Genomic DNA, 17,579 nt, shown 5'->3' on the forward strand with positions numbered 1-17,579 from the left:
TAGTGATGCAGCGGTGTGATTAGTCCACGTGTCCTCAGATGTCTCTTATTGGTTAGCGTGTAAATCCGTATTGTTCTCAGACCCGTACCTGCGCGTACGAAGAGCCAGCACTTGCGGTGCCCAGGGCTATATAAGGCGCTCGTCGCCCACACAAATGTCAAGAGTTGTAATCCCAACAAAAGTAGAGTCTTGTTACTCGATCTGATTAACTTCAGGCTTTTGCTCTGGTCTTCTCTTTCCAAGTGAGGCTGTTCAAACTGACCTCTGGGTGACCTTTCACCTATTGTCAGGGGTCATTCCTCTACTTCGTCGACGTGCATTATCATCTTCGGATAATCTCGTGACGTAACAGGCTACCCACTTGATCCCACTTGTTTGCCGTGACCTTTCGGTCCCTTCGATCTTCATGCCCTGTAGCGCCAGGTTGATGGATTTGTCATACTCATACGCTTCAGCTACCATCTAGCGTCGGACAGGTAACGTATAACTTCACGCATCCCTTGTGTTCCCTTTCGTGTCTTCTCTTTCAGCAGGCTTTCGAGTTCCGGATCCTCTTCTTCATCCCTGCATATCATCTCATACTTGTACATCAACATCCTTAACCTTTCGCTCCATGAAATACATAAGAAGTTGAGATTAAGAGTCGCTCTATTCCCCGACTGGTCGTGGTCTGGGAAGTGCATATTTCCACCGCACGTCTTTTATTTTATTTTTTCCTTATTGCACGACAGAAGCTTCTAATAAAGAAGCGATCTCGGGGGTTGCCCTTACAACGGTCTGCGTTTGGCCTTAACCAGTGAGGTGGTTAATGTGACACCTGTGGATTCTGGCTGCTGCCTTTTGTAGTTTTTTTGTCGGTATCTGTGTTTTTTGTCGGTTTCTGTGTTACATTCGCGAATGTCGTAAATCGTCCTAACTGTCAGTTATGTTTACGATGTGTTGGTTTGAAAATGTCCATCGACCGTCTAGGTTGGAATTAATAATTTTTAAAGGGTGTATTGCTTTACGAGCATCGCAACACCGTTTGCATTTAAAACTCGGACCTTTAAAGAGAAGTGCGATTGTATAGATATCGTGTACAATGTGCTCGCACATCGTACATACGCATTCTAAATTTTCAGACGCATCATTCGCATGCACAATATTAGCTTGTGCGGAAGCGCACCGTTAAAAATATTTAATCAACGAAGTGCATAATGCATAGTGCATACAGTTATCCGAAAAGTTCTTAAACCCATTAATTCGTATACGAATAATACGAGTATAGCTACAACAACAACTTTGCAACATTTCGGTCATTTCCAAAACGTAGAGTAGCCTTCTAACCGTACTTGTATATCATATGTATCATGTACAATATGTATAAGGCAATGTTAAACAAAAAAAAATTCTTATTCAGCAGTGCGATTTCTGTGAATAAAACGAAAGTAGAGATTCAAGATTGGTCTACCGTTCCTTGCGTATTCCTTGCGTTCCTTGCGTAGTTTCTAGCGCAGATCATGACAACAAAATTGCTATAGAACATGTACTGTCATGCAAAAGTAAAACAAAGATTCTGGGCATCAATTGTAACGTGTTTTGGTGAGGTCACAATTACATATTTCTGGTATTTGCGCATCTAAGTACTACTGGTCAGGATTTCACTCACATTCACACAGTGCTTATATACGACATATATCTGGGAGTTGACACTTGTGAGCTGTGACAACACGGACAGCACGCACTGTACCGCTGCATCGTTTGTTAGGCAATCATGCAAAATTCAGGGAGAAGGTCAACTGGTCAACCCAAGATATACTGCAAGCTACCCATTCGTAGTTATGGAAATTTTGCAGAACAACTCACTGCATTCGCCTGCGGCGCTCGGTTGACCATTAGTCAAAAGCAATAACTTTGCACTTTCGTGAACGCCGGATCGAGCCACCGATTGACTTATCGAACGGGGAAACGAAGCACAGTTGGTTGTATTAAATTATAGAAAAGATTATATATAAATAAACGATTACAGAAAACGTCAGTGGTTATTGTCATAAAGAAAACTGTAAAGAAAGGAGAATGTATAATGGTTATAGACCCGCAACCAGAAAACAATGCAATTAAGTGAGGGAACTCCCGAGACGCGCTTAAGGGATGTTAAGGGGATCTTGACCGATGAACTGTCCAGCAGCTATTTTCAGCTTGGTCAAACCATGTTCACGAGCCAAATTGAAATACTGCAACACGTTCTCCGTCGTTATGGAGCTGGCCATCCGACGAACGCATTCCGCACGCAGATCCTCCATATCGTACTTATCCGCGGTGTGCCATAACTCCGTCAAATTGCTCGCTTCGAAAGGCGCACGCGTGTAGGCATAATCAATCATGATCTCCAGAATAGGGTTGTTAACGGTGCGGTTTTTTACCAGTGCACCGGTGCAATTTGAAAAAATTGCGGTGCGGTTTTGAAAATAAATTGGTACAGGCGGTGCGGTTTTTGGGAAAAATCACACCGGCGCACACCGGTGCGTCTGGGTAACCGCGTTGCCGTACACCGGTTAACCACCGGTTAACCGAAGGATATAATTATAATAATTTTGTAATTAAAATAAATAATTTTTGTGAAATGACGCTGCAAACTGGGTTGAAGTGGGTTCCCGCCCACAGGGTGCACAGGCTGACGCGATCGTAAATTTGTATTCTGTAACGTGTAGACCATTTCACTCGCAATTCACATGTCTAATTACTCGAAGCTCGCTTGATACTATGGCTGCTGCAACAACCGAGCTGCCACAAGAAAGAGATTGTGCAGCACCGTGCGCAAGAGTTTGTCTTGATTTTCCACGCTCTGTAGTGTTGTTTCAGTCAATAAAACTCATAAAATAATCAGTTCTCGATATTTTACGTTTTGGAGCAGATAATGTCTACATCTTCATATTTAAACAGTTAAGGTTAGTAATGTCTGGCACGGTGCAGGCGTTGATGTGTCTTAAGCCTGGGTATCCCACTGGCTACTGCAAAGCAGTGCCAAGAAGTTGTTGAAACTGATAAAAAATAAAATCGGTAATTAGTTGCTCTTTCGGCTATTTACTTGCGCTACACCGGTGTACACCGGTGCGGTGCGGTGTGAAAAATTGCGGTGCGATTTCTGTTTTTCACCGCACCGTCCGGTGCGATTTTTCCCTTTACACCGGTAGGCTAGGTGCGGTTTCTTGTAAAAAACCGCACCGAAGGCACACCGGTGTACACCGCACCGCACCGTTAACAACCCTACTCCAGAACATCCGCACTGATCCCGTCAATCTGGCAGACTCCTGACGACTGCTCCAACATTTCGTTCTTGAACATGGCAGCGAAAACCGGTGATTGAGCCGCTAAGATTGCGCGGTGCACGGGGAATTCTTCATTGGCACAGACCAATTTGCAGTCGGACAGCGTCGGCGATTCTCGCAATCGCTGTAAATCTAGTCGGTCTTTGCTGCTTTCTCCGGTTAACTTCTCGGGATAAAAGAACAGATTGACAAATACATGGGTGTTTTGTTTCAGTCGATAATGGTTTTTCCCACATGAGCCATAAACAGCTGTGGTCAGTGACTCGAGCGACGGAGTGCCGCAATCTTTCCGAGTATATGGTGCGATCTTGCATGGTACGCCAATCCTGGAAGCAAGCGCTTTAATCGGTTTGTTTGAAATTTTTACTTGCGTTTAAGTTACAACGAATGGAATTCTTTGTGATACTGTTCAAGATATTACAGTAAATGTCTCCCTAAAGGCTTGTTTCCTATTACGTGATCGCCAAAGTCAACGCCCTGGCGCAAGGGACTACCAATACGGTGTAGTACCGTAGTACGTCCACCAAAACTTCCGTAAAGTACCCAAAGTACGGCATACCGGACAGTGCATTCCACCAACATTGTGCTAGTGTTTTTGACTCCTTCTTTAGGGCGAACTGTTGCGGTTACAACAGCTTTTCCGTCTTTCTCTGCGATCGTCAGCTCCACAGACCACACCGATGGAACAATCTCTGGATAATTTTGCTGCTCTTCAACTGCTATATCGGCCGTATAAGTCGAGTGTACAAAGACGAACTGCTCAGTGGGAATCTTGTACATCAAATTTCGTGCGGGAGTTTCACGAAACGGTGATACTGGCATGTTAGCAGGTGATAGAAACAGTGTCACAAAGCAGAGATTCTTCTACAACTCAGAATTTGACGAAGCGCGAAATACTGCGAGTGACAGGAAACCGGCTTACCGGTTTTACTGGTACTCGTACAGTCGTACAGATTTAAGAAATGCAGAGAGTCAACTTAATCGCTTGCACAGCAGAGATACAATCGAGTAAATCTGATTTTACATATGACTTTTAACAGCATGCAATCGAGAAGTTACGATTTCAAACTCCCGTTTCCCTGGTAATTTAATGTCATTCATGATATCTACAGTCCACAAGACTAAACATTTGATTTGCGGTTCGTAGGTAGAACCACAAACTGACGTGCAGGCAAGCGTGTCTGGTTTTTTGCCTAACGAGTTAAACGAAAGAAACCACACGTAATATATTTAAAGTTTTAAACGGCATCTTGATACTTAGCAACAGAGCTCCCATTACTGCAGCCTTCCTTTGGAGATTCTGAATTGCGTAGTGCGTACTTATTACAGTACGAGTACTGTATCTGTGCAATAACTACTGCATCTGCCCGATCAAGTTGTATCGCCTGTTATTTTCGACACTTGCAAGCGAACGACAAAAAATTTAAGCCAAGAATACTGTGCATTCCATCCGGTTAAAAGATAAGGTTTACAAAGTTATTATGGTAGTGATCGACTTATAATTATTATATTTGTATTATGCTTTCGGCAACGGATGCATTAGTGAGGCAGGAGGTTTTGTTTTCACCATACCTTCATCAGTTCTCAGCGCCGAAGTGCTGCTAAATGTGTTACATAACTTACTCCATTTCTCGACATATTTGTCCACTTAAATACGATTAAGTAATTTTGTTGTGTGCCGATGCCGACAGCTTTTCATTTTTGGAAAAGAAATAACAACGGAAGATCCTTCGGTAGTTCACAACTTCACATACTGAGTACATGATGCACTAAGCTGGATTTAGGTGAAAAGGTCACAGTTGCAAACGTTACGTAATAATGCCTAACAGTTCTTTAGCCAGAGCAAAGAATACAGTGGAATGAAAATGTAACGGGAGAAAATCTGCTAAATTTGTTTCCGAGATGAGCAAAAGTGAAATGGTGCACAAATGTATTTGCAAGAGTAGCGTATCTGTGCAGACTATACTGCTTACAATTAGTTCTACGTATTTCGTAAGGAACTGAAAACCCCGACTTTTCTACAACTGGTGATGCCTCGGCCCGTCTCGGTAGGGTCACTAGGGTCGTCCATTGAGCTGTGTAACGAGCACACCATGATTCTGTCGACGAGAATTGATCAGTTTCATTCGATGTTTTGATTATACCGTATACGAGTATGTAATACGCTTTTCAAATGCATGGGTACTTTTGTTAGTCTGAGTTACTTTATTAATTTTAATTTCCATTATTCAGTTTTACCTCTCTTCATGATTGTTAAGCGTACCAACAACAACTAATAAGCCTTATGTTGCTTAAGTCATAGCACAAAATTCGAGAATGTGTCCCACTGTACCACGGCGGCAGTAACAATTTGCGTACTTCTATCTATACAATCATGACGGAATTTTCTTCGGTTCGATTGAGGGAATAGCAAAGTATGCATAGTAAAGCATACAGCCTAACCGCGGGATCCGAAGTTGTGCTTGTTTATCTGGAACAGCTGATTGCAGGATGCATCGTTACAGTTGCTTTTAAACACATTATAATTCTTTCCTCCGGCCTTGATGGCATCCGACAGCGTAAAACCTGGCTTCACTTTGTGTTCTCTTCCAGAGGCCTACAAAAATGTATTGCTCTCTTATATTCTGCACAACTTGTACCGATATGTGTATATTAAATAGAACTCCATTGTACACTAGAAAAGAATATTATTTCTTTTAATTTGCCAAATTCTTGCGTGCTAATTACCTTCCAGTTGCTGGACATATGTTGAGCACTTGTTATCACCGTGTTACCGCCTTTGCCTAGCTTTCCGGGCACTTTGTGACTCAGCCAGGTGTCGCCGGATGCAGTCTTGAAAACGTTGCCGCTGTGATGAATGCCCAAGTTTTTATCTAGCCACTTCCCTCCAGGTATATTTAACGGACGCGTATGATGCTGCACCGATACCACATCATGGCCAAGTGTCTTCCTCAGTTGTCCGATTGTCAGATCCTGCACATTGCACAAGTACTCGTACAACAGATGCTTCAGAAGTCACCACTTTGCTGTGAGTATGGTTGTGCACATGTAGCGAGGGACAAATGGTATTAAGTACCGTATTCACTTAGACTGAGTTGCGTACTACCATTATGTTAGTCCATTAAGTTGTAGAACTACCGGTACTTATAACTTTACATGTAAACGTAACTGCGCTTTCCCGCATCCAAAACAACTTTTTTGTGGTTGGCGCTTTATAGTGCTAACGTCAGAGTTATTTCGCAAGAATTATTTGAGGAACAGCAGTACAGCAAGTGCCGCAGCATTTTACCTTTGAAAATACGGTAACAATCATGCAAATCCCGATGAATCCAATCAGTGTATGACGCATGTTGGCTATTATCCCGGCAAACAGGAAAGGCTAATGCCACTTTAACCAAAATCACAAGTGGTGTGCGATGAAATCTGCGCTCGCTAAGTAAAAGACGGTGTGCAAGATGAAGTGTACCAACCAGGTAAGTCTTCTCGAGTTTTAATAATGGTTTCAGGTACGAATGTGGAATCTCGAACACTTATTCCCTTATATATAGCGTTGTCCTGGAATAATCACAGTTTAGCTCATCAGTTATACGTTATACAATCGTTATTAATCAGCCCAGCATCTGATGCAATATTGGCATAGTGCGTCAACGATTGCTTATGACTTATAGTTGCTTAAGTTTTCATGAGCGGACATTGAACTGCGATAAATTTGGAATGTCCAATATGGCTATCCTGCGGATCTCTACACCGAACATTTATGTGTAAGAGCGCTTGTTTGCTCTGCACTTTGCATGCGGTCCCGGTACAAAGTACTCCTCAGTCCACTCTGTACAATGGTATTTTGTTCTTATCTTAAATACCGGCAAGCAGTATTACACGACATTCCAGTCCAGTGATGTCGTACCGGAACCTGCTTATTTCAGATTGGAGCCCAAACCGTAGCATGTTACATATATGCCGTAACAGATTTTAATTATAATATCCGATAAGGTCATATAATTATACTATTATAATATGTACTACCTACGGTGACTATACTTCACCTACTGATATACCTACTGATAGCAGCATAACACCCATAGAAGAATGCAAGTAAGCCATAACGTTTTTAGATACCCGCACCTTTTCAGTTAGGTAAGTTTGATAAGTAGTAATGCTAGGGCCACACTTCAAGTGCGATGCAAATTTCATCGAACTTTTTTCCTTCGCACAGTTCGAAGCTTTTCTTCGCACCAAAAAGTGCGAGAGGTGCGAACCGAAGAAAAAGTTCGAACAAAATTTGCTTAAAACGTCAGCACTCACACTTCATCGAACTTCTACGAAACTGAGATCTGCTCCGCCTTCACCAAGTCATGAGCGCAAAACTGACGGGATTCAGGTCGAGAGCTACTGCATTTCGGTTTGAATTTATAAATCTTAAAATTATTGTGGCAATGAGATAATCCTTAATAATTCTCTCAAGCGGAATTGAATTCCTCCCTTGAAAAATGCGTCCTAACATTCTGCCGAAAAAACGTCTGTTGTTGACCATCCTCCTGTCTAGCGTTTTGATCACGCGCTACTGTCCGTTAACGTCTGCTGTCAACGTCTAGATTACTGTCCATTACAGTTGTATGCATACGTGCTGATTTTTGTACAAAATCATATACACCTATAACCTGTCAATAAAAACGTCGCTGCACTGGCGGGTCTATAATTAAATGATTTCGTTTACAGAATTTTGGCTAGCGGTTGTTTTCAGCACGATATCGCAATTCGATATCGATTAGGGAAAAGTACAGTCAACAAAATTTTTAAAGAAACGTTGGCAAGGCATGACCTTTTATTGATAATGCATGTAATACACTTGCACATAATACATTTGCACAAACAGGTACCACTAATTATTTTATGCTATTTATCTGTTTTAGAAACATTCAGAATCACATCCGGTTGCTCGGTATTGGTCCATTCCTTCGCACAAGTGCGAAGGAGAAAGAAAATCCCCTCCCACCAAAAACGGTGCGAAGACGCTCTTCGCACTCGTTTTAAGAAAAAAGTGCGAAAGGCGCTCATTCTTTTTGTTCGATGCGAAGGATCCCTTAGAACATTTTGCGCTCACACTTATTAGCACTTTTTGTCTTCGCACTGTGCGAAGGCCTTCGCACTTGAAGTGTGGCCCTAGCATAAGCCGCTATACGACCTTATCAGGTGTACATATTGTCATAATATTACTAAACCTTAAGGTATTCCATCGACTGGCGTGACGTCACGATATGTGAAACGCATTGTCCAACGCACAAGGGAACCCCCGCGGGATCGGTGTGGTTTGAAAATTTCAGATTCATGCAACTCGTTCGTGGTATATCTCAAAAAATGCAGAAAAAAATTTTAAGTTTGGGAAACGGAAGTGGGTAAATGAAACGTTGTCAGGAACACGAAAGTTTTAGGATTACGTTCTTATCACTAGCATAGAGGTCTACGTGGTGGTTTGCCACAGACATCCCTGCTGATCGAAAATCTTTGATTTTTAACTTGTGATAAAACGAAGCAACTAAAACCTGATCAGCTAAACAAAACAAAACAATTAAAATTTGATCAGTCAATCAAAGGCATCAAACAATTTAATTTTAATCAAAACAAATGATTTTTGGTCAGCATAGAGGTCTATGGCAAACTGCCTCATAGACCTTCGTGGTAAGCAATATTTACTTTGTTCGTTAACGTCTCGTTTTCCTGACACTTTTTACTTGTCAATCTTTACTTCTCAAACTTCAAATTTTTTTCTGCGTTTTTTGAGCCATAGTACGAACAGATTCGGCGAATCTGAAAGTTTTTGCAAACACGAAAGCCGCAGGGGTTGCCCACTCTTCGCACAGGACGCTTCATCTACCGTGACGTCATCGTACAAAGTGCAAGCTCGATGGAATACCTTAAGGTTTAGTAATATTATGATATTGTACATACTGTAGCCTGTACTACATAATCACGCTCATTACGGCATGCGGGTACACTGCGGTCTTCTGCAGTAATAACAAACAACCTGATTGTCGTAATCGCCGTAATGTCATCGGCCATTGGTGCAATGTGTAAAATCGACGTTGTGAAGCATCGGATTCCGATAATATCTTACGTAGGCGTTCCATCATCAAGACTAAAGTATTCATGGAGTTATGCCACGCTATTTTTGACACCCCTGTTACAGCAATGTACGAATTGGAAAAAAGGAATTTATTCAACCAATCTACAAATGACTACGAGTACGCCTGTGCAGACATCATCCGAAGTAGTGAAGTAAAGTTAATCAAGTAGTAAAGTAATTTTGTTGATAGTCTTCGTGCGAAGAAAGCACTTTTACCACGGCCAAGTGTGATAACTTTGTTTGAACTGACTTTTATGGTCAGTTTTAAAGGCTCGAACTGACATCCGAATACGATCTTTTACTGCCCAGTGCGGACATGTACAGTGTATTAAAAGTTTATTAATTTTCATCTCCCAAGCCGGTATTTTCGCTCTATCATCCGACATCCATTGGGACGAAAATGGATTGTTATCATCCATTTTCATCCCAAATGGATGTTATTCTCGTGCCTTATATATACCGTACTTCTATTTTATCTCCTTCGTGCATCTGCACTGGTTTCAGAGGCTTGTGAGATTTTGGTTTGCAAGGTTTTCGCTGGCTGTAAAGCACTGTCTGCTCTCATTTTGTCACCGATTGCACATGATCGCCGCATGGAATCGCCTTTTATACAATTACATAAATACTGTAGCGCACGACGCCACTAAAGTACTGCATATGTGTTCATCAACCTGAACATATACTTTGTACGTACTTTTTACGCTCGGAAACATTTACAGCTTTACACAGTTTTTGTGCAATTTTACCACTGGCATCCCAACACTCCACAGCACTCTGCGTCCTGCATGTTAGGAATGTTATGGAAAAAAGAACATTTTATTTTTAGGTACATAGAGATGGCGGGCTCACTCGTGCCCTAGAAGATTCTGCGGGTTAGAATTCGGCAGTTCAAAAACATAAAGACATTTTTGCAGTCGAGCCCATAGACTATTCAAGCTGCAGCATCGAGAGTACTTTGTATTACAGATACAGTACTAGACTACTACTTCCTTGTTCATCACTCGTGTGGCCACAACGCTACCAGCCAACAGAATTTTATTAATTATTACATGCACGATGACGTTGAACTATAGTTGAACTATGTTAGCTAACATAGGAAATGAAGAACATTATGACGTAACTTAAATCGCATTTTTCCGTATAAAACTAACAATGAGCAAAAATAAGTCTGCGAAGCGCAATGGCATTCACATACAGACAACAAAAGTACTATAAATAATACAGTTCTCACCATGTTAGATCGAAGAACGTACTCGTACTCGTAAGTGGTAAATAAACACTATCGCGTTATGCGGTACTAGCAGTATTTAAGTAAACCCCGAAAGTCGTAACTTTTAAAATGGTAATAGCCGGAATCAAAACTTAAGCGGTAAAGGAAACCGAGTAGGGTACGAACCTGCGAGCCGCAAGCCAGAAAGTGAAAATTCGCCTTCTGATTTCTTCTGAGACATCCTTAATTTATGTTACAGGGATTTTGGCCAATGAACTTTCCAGCAGCAATTTTCAGTTTGGTTAAATCGTGTTTACGGGCCAAATTAAAATACTGCAAAGCGTTATCCGCCGTGATAGAGTTCGCCATCCGATGTACACATTCCTTACGCAGATCTTCCATATCGTACTTGTCCGCGGCATGCCACAACTCCACCAAATTGTTCGCTTCGAAAGGTGCACGCGTGTAGGCGAAATTAATCATAATCTCCAGAACATCCGCACCGATGTCGTCAATCTTACAAACACCCGACGATTTCTCCAACATATTGTGCTGAGACATGGCAGCGAAGACCGGCGACTGAGCGGCCAAGATGGCGCGATGCACGGGGAATTGTTGACCAGCACAGATCATTTTGCAGTCGGACAGCGTTTGCGATTCCCGCAATCGCTTCAAATCCAGCCGCTCTTTGCGGCTTTCCTTGGACGACTTCTCCGGATAAAATATTAAGCTGACAAACACGCTGCCGCTGCGATTCAGCCGGTAATGATATTGTCCACATGAGCCCTTTACAACTTCGACCAGGTTGTACAACTTGGCTCCCACACTGCGGCATTTCTCCAGCTCGATCTTATAATCGCACGATCCAGCCGTTCTGAAAAGTAGTGAGTGTATTACGTGATCCGTCTATGGTTAACATCAAACATTAAGTTTCTATCATTGCAAAAGATTTATTATGATGTTGTCACTGATGTGAGGATTGAGAGTTCTGGAATACATACCGGACAATATATTCAACCATCATCGTGCCACTGCTTTTGGCTTCTTTAGGGCTAATGGTTGCAGTAACAGCTCCATCTTTCTCCATGATCGCCAGTTGCACAGTCCACACCGATGGAAGGATGTCGGGATAATTTGGTTGTTCTTCGACAGCTATTTCGACGCTGTGAAGAGATTGATATCCGTATTGCGGCGAAAGCAGAGTGAACTGTTCCAGGGGAATCTTGTAAAACAAGATTAGAGGAGCAGGAGCTTGGCCAACGGGCAAAAAGGGCATCTTGGAAATACTCATAATAATTATTTCAGAAGGAATGAAAGAGTTTAAAACAGAGAAGCTCTTGAACTTAAAATATTTTTGCTCGGCGAAAGTTGGGATTTGGTCTGTCTTCTAAAACATTGCCATTTCGAATTCGTTGATTAAGAGTGCCGACTCAGCGGATGTTATGGGAGAGAGCGTCCAGCGCAGTGTGCACACTGCGCAGCTTTTGCGGTACGAAAACTTTGTCGGCACTATCGCGGTCTTCCTTTGATAGCGTGCGGTGCTTATGAAGGTCGCAATTTCGTGTGGTTCCGCACTGCTTTTCCAGGTTGCCCTTTGAAGTGTTGTGTCAACAACACCTTTAAAGCAGTATGTATGTTAGTATGTATCGGCAATGAATTACTGGTACAGTGATGTATTTCCGGTCGATCTGCAACTCTAGGCAGTGTACCTAGTGCGATTTGCTCCAAAGCAAAATGCAACCGGAAGTCGAAAATGATCGTGCTACCGAAAATTGAAATCGACGTCACGCCAAGGAAGCTGTGATTGGTCAGAGTTTTAGCTCGGCTCGCAAATTTGCCAGGCTAAGCATTTTGGCTGAACCTGGCATATTCTGAAAATTCCAAAAAACCGACTTTTTGGAATTTTCATATTTTCTCGTCTTCGGGGAGATGCCGAGAGTGTCTGAAATTCCAAATCTACTGTGTCGTCGTGCCGTACTCCCGTTGTCTAGCAGTTACGAATAACAATCTTTGAATTTATGTTTCTCCGTGCATATTGCTACTGCCTTTTTTCAGTCGCACAGCACCTTTACCATGTCAAACTGCTTAACTTAAAAATATTGGGAAATTCCAGTAAAAAAATGGGCGTAAATCCAATTAATGGTGCATTTTGAATTTTGCCACAAGCAGCACTTTGTCATCGCACGCGGTCTAGTAGACACAACCGGCTTTTCCAATGTGACGGGTTTTCTCTAAATTTTAAGTACTGTACTCTCTTTCTAAATATGTCCAACTCGAATCATAACGTACTGAACCGACCAATCCAACAATCTTTATGACAACCAAGAAAACTTTTCAATTTAAACGATTTCCACATTTTTCAACAAAAGCAAGAATGATCATCTCGAATACAAACATTATTAACAATTCCTGCGATTAGAACAGCATTCATGATAACTTCGGCTGTAAGAAAACCCAAAACGGAAACAAATTGTATATCCAGTACTGTTCACGACAAATGTCGACGCACTCACAAGTCACAACGAAAAGCAGCTTTATAGTTTATACACAGTAGTGTCACTGTGTCAGTCCATGGCCATGTTTAACTGATGTTAAGTGGATCTTGACCAATGAACTTTCCGGCGGCCATTATCAGTTTGGTCAAACCGTGTTCACGAGCAAACCTGAAATACTGCAAAGCGTTATCCGCCGTGATAGAGCTGGCCATCCGACGCACACATTCCGCACGCAGATCTTCCATGTCGTACTTGTCCGCTGCATGCCACAACCCCATTAAATTTGTGATTTTGAAGGGCGCACGCGTATAGGCGAAGTGAATAATCACTTCCAGAAGATCCGCACCGATGTCGTCGATCTTGCAGACTCCGGACGACTTCTCCAACATGTCGTTCTGAAACATGGCGGCAAAAACGGACGACTGGGCAGCCAAGATGGCGCGATGCACGGGAAACACCAGCACAAACCAATTTGCAGTCGGACAGTGTCTGCGATTCCCGCAATCGCTTTAAATCCAGACGGTCTGTGCTTTCCCCGGTCGTCTTCTCCGGGAAAAAGGTCAAGTTGACAAACACATGACAGTTTTGCTTCAGCTGGTAATGGGAGTTTCCGCATGGGCATTGTACATAGGCGCTCAGACCTCCGATAGCACTCCGCATGCTGCTATCCACCACCGAACATTTCTCCTTCTCAATCTTATAATCGCAAGACCCCAAAGCCCTGAAATGCAGCCAAAATACTGACTAATTTTCCGGTTACCTCTGCAGAATCATTACCATAAAGTATTCTCATTACATTTGTGGGATATATTCGCGGATTCGCTGGCCAGTAAGTACTACTGACGTACCGGACTTGATATTCAACCATCATTGTGGTTCCACTTTTGGCTTCTTTAGGGCTAGCTGATGCAGCAAAAACTGAGTTTGTGACCGTCAGTTTCACAGTCCACACCGATGGAAGGATATCACGGAAATTCGGCTGTTCTTCAACAGTTACGTATATCGACGGCGTAAGTCGGCGGTGCGCCCGCGTATTGCGGCGGACACAGGACAAACTGTTCGGCGGGAATTTTGTACAACAAAACCAGAGCGGGAGCCTGACTTACAGGCAATACAGGCATTCTCGATTATTATGGTTACCAGAAAAAGAATAAAACCCAATCCAGATTAAACGCCAAATTCAATGAAATCATGAAAGTCAAGAATGTTAAGCTTGATCAAGGTTGTCTTCGTCGGTCTCTGTGTGACTGTGTGTGTGACCGTGTTACACATAAGACTGTTCTAGCTGTTCAGAGTTCAAACTTTCCCGCATACTCGCACTGCTGCATAATATATTATGTACTGTACAGTAATTCGTCGCATATATGTAATTATGGGAGTGCGCTGAATTTTGCAGTTTGGGAGCGCGGGGCGGGAACTATGTCTGAATGAGTGCACAAAGCATACCGCTGTTAACTTGTAACGCTGTACCGTCGCCGTAAGCCGCCGCGGTCTTTCTTTAACTACGCTACAAAGCGGCCCATTTGAAGTGCTTCAGGTTGTTAAGGTCATCGTCGTCGATCGATCGATGGTAGATAAACTGGAGAAAATTAATACAATGTACTTCGGATGACGTACATCACTAGACGAAATAAATGGACATCATGTAGAATAATTTTAGTAATCTCATTACATACCATGTTGTCCCATTATTTTAAGTATCAACAGAAGCCAGCATCTGTACGAACCTGAATGCGTAATTATACGCTTGCAAAGCGTTACTGCGTCTGCAATCTGCATCATAGGAAGCACAACAAGGAGAAAACCAGCTGTGGATACTTACTCTTAGTACTATTATTTAAGCACAGGAAAAGACAAGGGAAATAATCAAATCCTCTCACACTTATAGTCCGATTAGCAGGATTAAAACCGTTAGCGATAAGGAAAGCTATGAATGATATATCATTAATATGCAAGTCTGCAACCAAACGCCGGCTTCTCCTTCCGATCAGACCAGGCTCAAGCGATGTTACGGGGATCTTGACCAATAAACGTTCCAGCAGCAATTTTCAGTTGGATCAAACCCCGCTCACAAGCAAAGCTGAAATACTGCAGAGCGTTATCAGTCGTGATTGAGTTCGTCATCCGACGAACGCATTCCGCACGCAGATCTTCCATATCGTACTTGTCCGCTGCGTGCCACAACTCCATCAGATTGTTCGCTTCAAAAGGCGCTCGCGTGTAGGCGAAATTAATCATCATCTCCAGAACATCCACACCGATGTCGTCAATTTTGCACACTCCTGACGATTTCTCCAACATGTCGTTCTGGAACATTGCGGCGAAAACCGGCGACTGGGCAGCCAAGATGGCACGATGCACAGGGACCTCTTGACCGGCACAGACCAGTTTGCAGTCGGACAGCGTCTGCGATTCCCGCAACTGCTGCAAATCCAGTCGGTCTTTGCTGCTTTGCATGGCTGACGGTGCTGCGTGAAAAATTAAGTTGACAAATACAAGGCCGTTTGCTTTCAGTCGGTAATGGGTTTTTCCGCAAGAGCCACGTACAGCGACGGTCAGATCTTCGGTAAGCAGGCTGCTGTAACCCACCTGAGCGCGTTGCTCTAATTCGATTTCAAAATCGCACGGTGCGCGAGTTCTGAAGAGCAGAGAGTATAATTAAATGGTAAGATCGGATCTTTTGTGTTTAGTATTATTTCCATAAAGCTTTTCTAAATTTAAGCGATGTGATCGCTGGTTACTGGTTAGTGGGAGTCACTGGGGACACAGTATGTACGTACCGGACAGCGTACTCTACCATCATTGTGCTGCTACTCTTGGCATCTTTAGAGCTAACTGTTGCAGTTGCTGTAGCTTTTCCATCCTTCTCCCAGATTAGCAGTTGCACAGTCCACACCGATGGAAGAATGTCAGGGTATTTCGGCTGTTCCTTAACAGCTATGTCGATGACATATCGGCAGGTGTCTTCTCCGCCGCCGTAAGGCTGCGGCGGGCAGAGGACAAACTCCTCGGTGCGGATCTTGTATAACAAAACTAGAGCGGGAGCTTCGCCAACGGGCAATACAGGCATTATCGAAATACTGCAGTTACCAAAGAAGGAATGATAAATTTTGAATCCCACGTTGGCTGCGTCAACCGCCGTGCTAGTGATTAGTAAAACAGTAATGCGAATACGGAACACTGTTAACTAACACGTTTCTTGCGACCTATGCTCGTATTTAATTGCAAACTGCCTCGGTTATTAAGAAAGAGCATTGAAAGACGTGTTATTCGAAACTTCACAACGCACTGCCGCCTTGGAATCGATTGAACGGTAACGTTACGACCCCGCCAGTGCTCAAGTTACAGCCTGTTACCGCTGTCGGTTGATGTATGTATGGTCGGCTGTCGCGGTCTCCCTTTGGCAGCACTACAATTACTACAAAAGGCCAATTGCGCCGTATGTACGATTTATTCTCGAAGTATATAATTGTATTACCTGATTTGGCTTCAGTTGAATTAAAGACAACTGAACGTACGTTAGTTAGGAGTATCTGTAGACGCCGTATGGTTTGTTAATTTTCCAATTCATTTGTTTATATTCAAATTTCAATTTCAGCGGATGTGTTGTACTTTGTATAGCGCCGATTTTCGCTAGTTTGCGGCCGCCGGTAAACTTAATTATCATAATTATAGAAAGCGCGTACTACGCTATCATGATAATTATTTAAACTACTGATTGATTTAATTTGTTCTTTTTCAAGTTATCTCTGTAAGTCTACCAAACCGGTTACATCAAAATACAGATCAGGGATGCAAAACGTGTCTGAGCGCCGGGGCCCGATGAGTGGGAGGAGACCGCGTGCCGGTCCGCCGGGGCCGGAGATGGCGACTGCTGCCCGGTGCTGTACCGCCTGTAGTGGCCCTGTACGCATGCTAGTGCGCCTTATCTCGGGGGGTATAACAGGACTTATCCTGCATAATTGACATATATAGTAGTTATGTAATATATACCTTTAAAAATGCGGAAGTTGTCGCTACGCGTACCGCACACAAAGTCACGTAATTGATAATCCATCAGTTGACTCAATGGCCAGTCCATATATGACAAAAAGCCGGCGCTGTTTGACATTAATTAAAATTATATGTAGGGTTAAAACATTCGACAAACTGTCGTAGTCGTGGTATTGCTGTAAATCTGCGATTTTAAAGCCGCGCATTTAAAAATTTACGGTAGCGAGGACATTAATCGGCACAAGCCGCGCAACCAATGCGATTCATCGCACTTTTAAAACACCTACAGAGCAACAGTGCATAATCTGCCATGTATCTGTACTATGCTTTTAGAAACAGCATGTCCCCTGTTCTACCCTGCCTATAACTCTCCGGTGACCTTTTTATGGCCAGTGGCCACCGGGTCCCGCAACCCAGATAAAATAATGGTTTCTTTCAAATTGTTCGTGTCA

The 17,579-nt window shown here is 42.9% G+C and overlaps 5 protein-coding genes across 6 annotated transcripts; all 5 read right to left on the reverse strand.

Moving 5' to 3' along the window:
* Positions 1-1,629: 1,629 nt before the first annotated feature.
* Positions 1,630-4,481, reverse strand: LOC129597178 (uncharacterized). 2 transcript variants are annotated; one of them, XM_055494641.1, is made up of 3 exons: positions 3,868-4,481; positions 3,251-3,634; positions 1,630-2,326 (listed from the first exon to the last, which is right to left on the reverse strand). In XM_055494641.1, exons 1-3 carry the CDS (start codon positions 4,128-4,130, stop codon positions 2,290-2,292), a joined length of 684 nt encoding a protein of 227 aa, XP_055350616.1. In that variant the 5' UTR covers positions 4,131-4,481; the 3' UTR covers positions 1,630-2,289. The 2 variants fall into 2 exon arrangements, with proteins under 2 accessions (XP_055350616.1, XP_055350614.1); XM_055494639.1 differs by having other exon boundaries at positions 3,267-3,634; positions 3,868-4,480.
* A 1,012-nt stretch (positions 4,482-5,493) lies between these two features.
* On the reverse strand, positions 5,494-6,877 carry LOC129597202 (uncharacterized). Its single transcript, XM_055494669.1, has 3 exons — positions 6,598-6,877; positions 6,036-6,281; positions 5,494-5,904 (listed from the first exon to the last, which is right to left on the reverse strand). Exons 1-3 carry the CDS (start codon positions 6,655-6,657, stop codon positions 5,746-5,748), a joined length of 465 nt encoding a protein of 154 aa, XP_055350644.1. The 5' UTR covers positions 6,658-6,877; the 3' UTR covers positions 5,494-5,745.
* Positions 6,878-10,274: 3,397 nt separating this feature from the next.
* LOC129597197 (speckle-type POZ protein-like) lies at positions 10,275-11,915 on the reverse strand. Its single transcript, XM_055494664.1, has 3 exons — positions 11,641-11,915; positions 11,029-11,513; positions 10,275-10,285 (listed from the first exon to the last, which is right to left on the reverse strand). Exons 1-3 carry the CDS (start codon positions 11,913-11,915, stop codon positions 10,275-10,277), a joined length of 771 nt encoding a protein of 256 aa, XP_055350639.1.
* Positions 11,916-13,027: 1,112 nt separating this feature from the next.
* Positions 13,028-14,201, reverse strand: LOC129597207 (uncharacterized). Its single transcript, XM_055494674.1, has 2 exons — positions 13,983-14,201; positions 13,028-13,855 (listed from the first exon to the last, which is right to left on the reverse strand). The coding sequence occupies exons 1-2, from the start codon at positions 14,003-14,005 to the stop codon at positions 13,321-13,323; spliced, it is 558 nt and encodes a 185-aa protein (XP_055350649.1). The 5' UTR covers positions 14,006-14,201; the 3' UTR covers positions 13,028-13,320.
* A 931-nt stretch (positions 14,202-15,132) lies between these two features.
* Positions 15,133-16,249, reverse strand: LOC129597198 (speckle-type POZ protein-like). The gene is made up of 2 exons (XM_055494665.1): positions 15,915-16,249; positions 15,133-15,772 (listed from the first exon to the last, which is right to left on the reverse strand). The coding sequence occupies exons 1-2, from the start codon at positions 16,202-16,204 to the stop codon at positions 15,133-15,135; spliced, it is 930 nt and encodes a 309-aa protein (XP_055350640.1). The 5' UTR covers positions 16,205-16,249.
* Positions 16,250-17,579: the final 1,330 nt, after the last annotated feature.

This window comes from Paramacrobiotus metropolitanus, unplaced genomic scaffold (assembly GCF_019649055.1).
Source record: "Paramacrobiotus metropolitanus isolate TYO unplaced genomic scaffold, Prichtersi_v1.0 Parri_scaffold0000101, whole genome shotgun sequence".
Taxonomy (NCBI): Eukaryota; Metazoa; Tardigrada; class Eutardigrada; order Parachela; family Macrobiotidae; genus Paramacrobiotus; species Paramacrobiotus metropolitanus.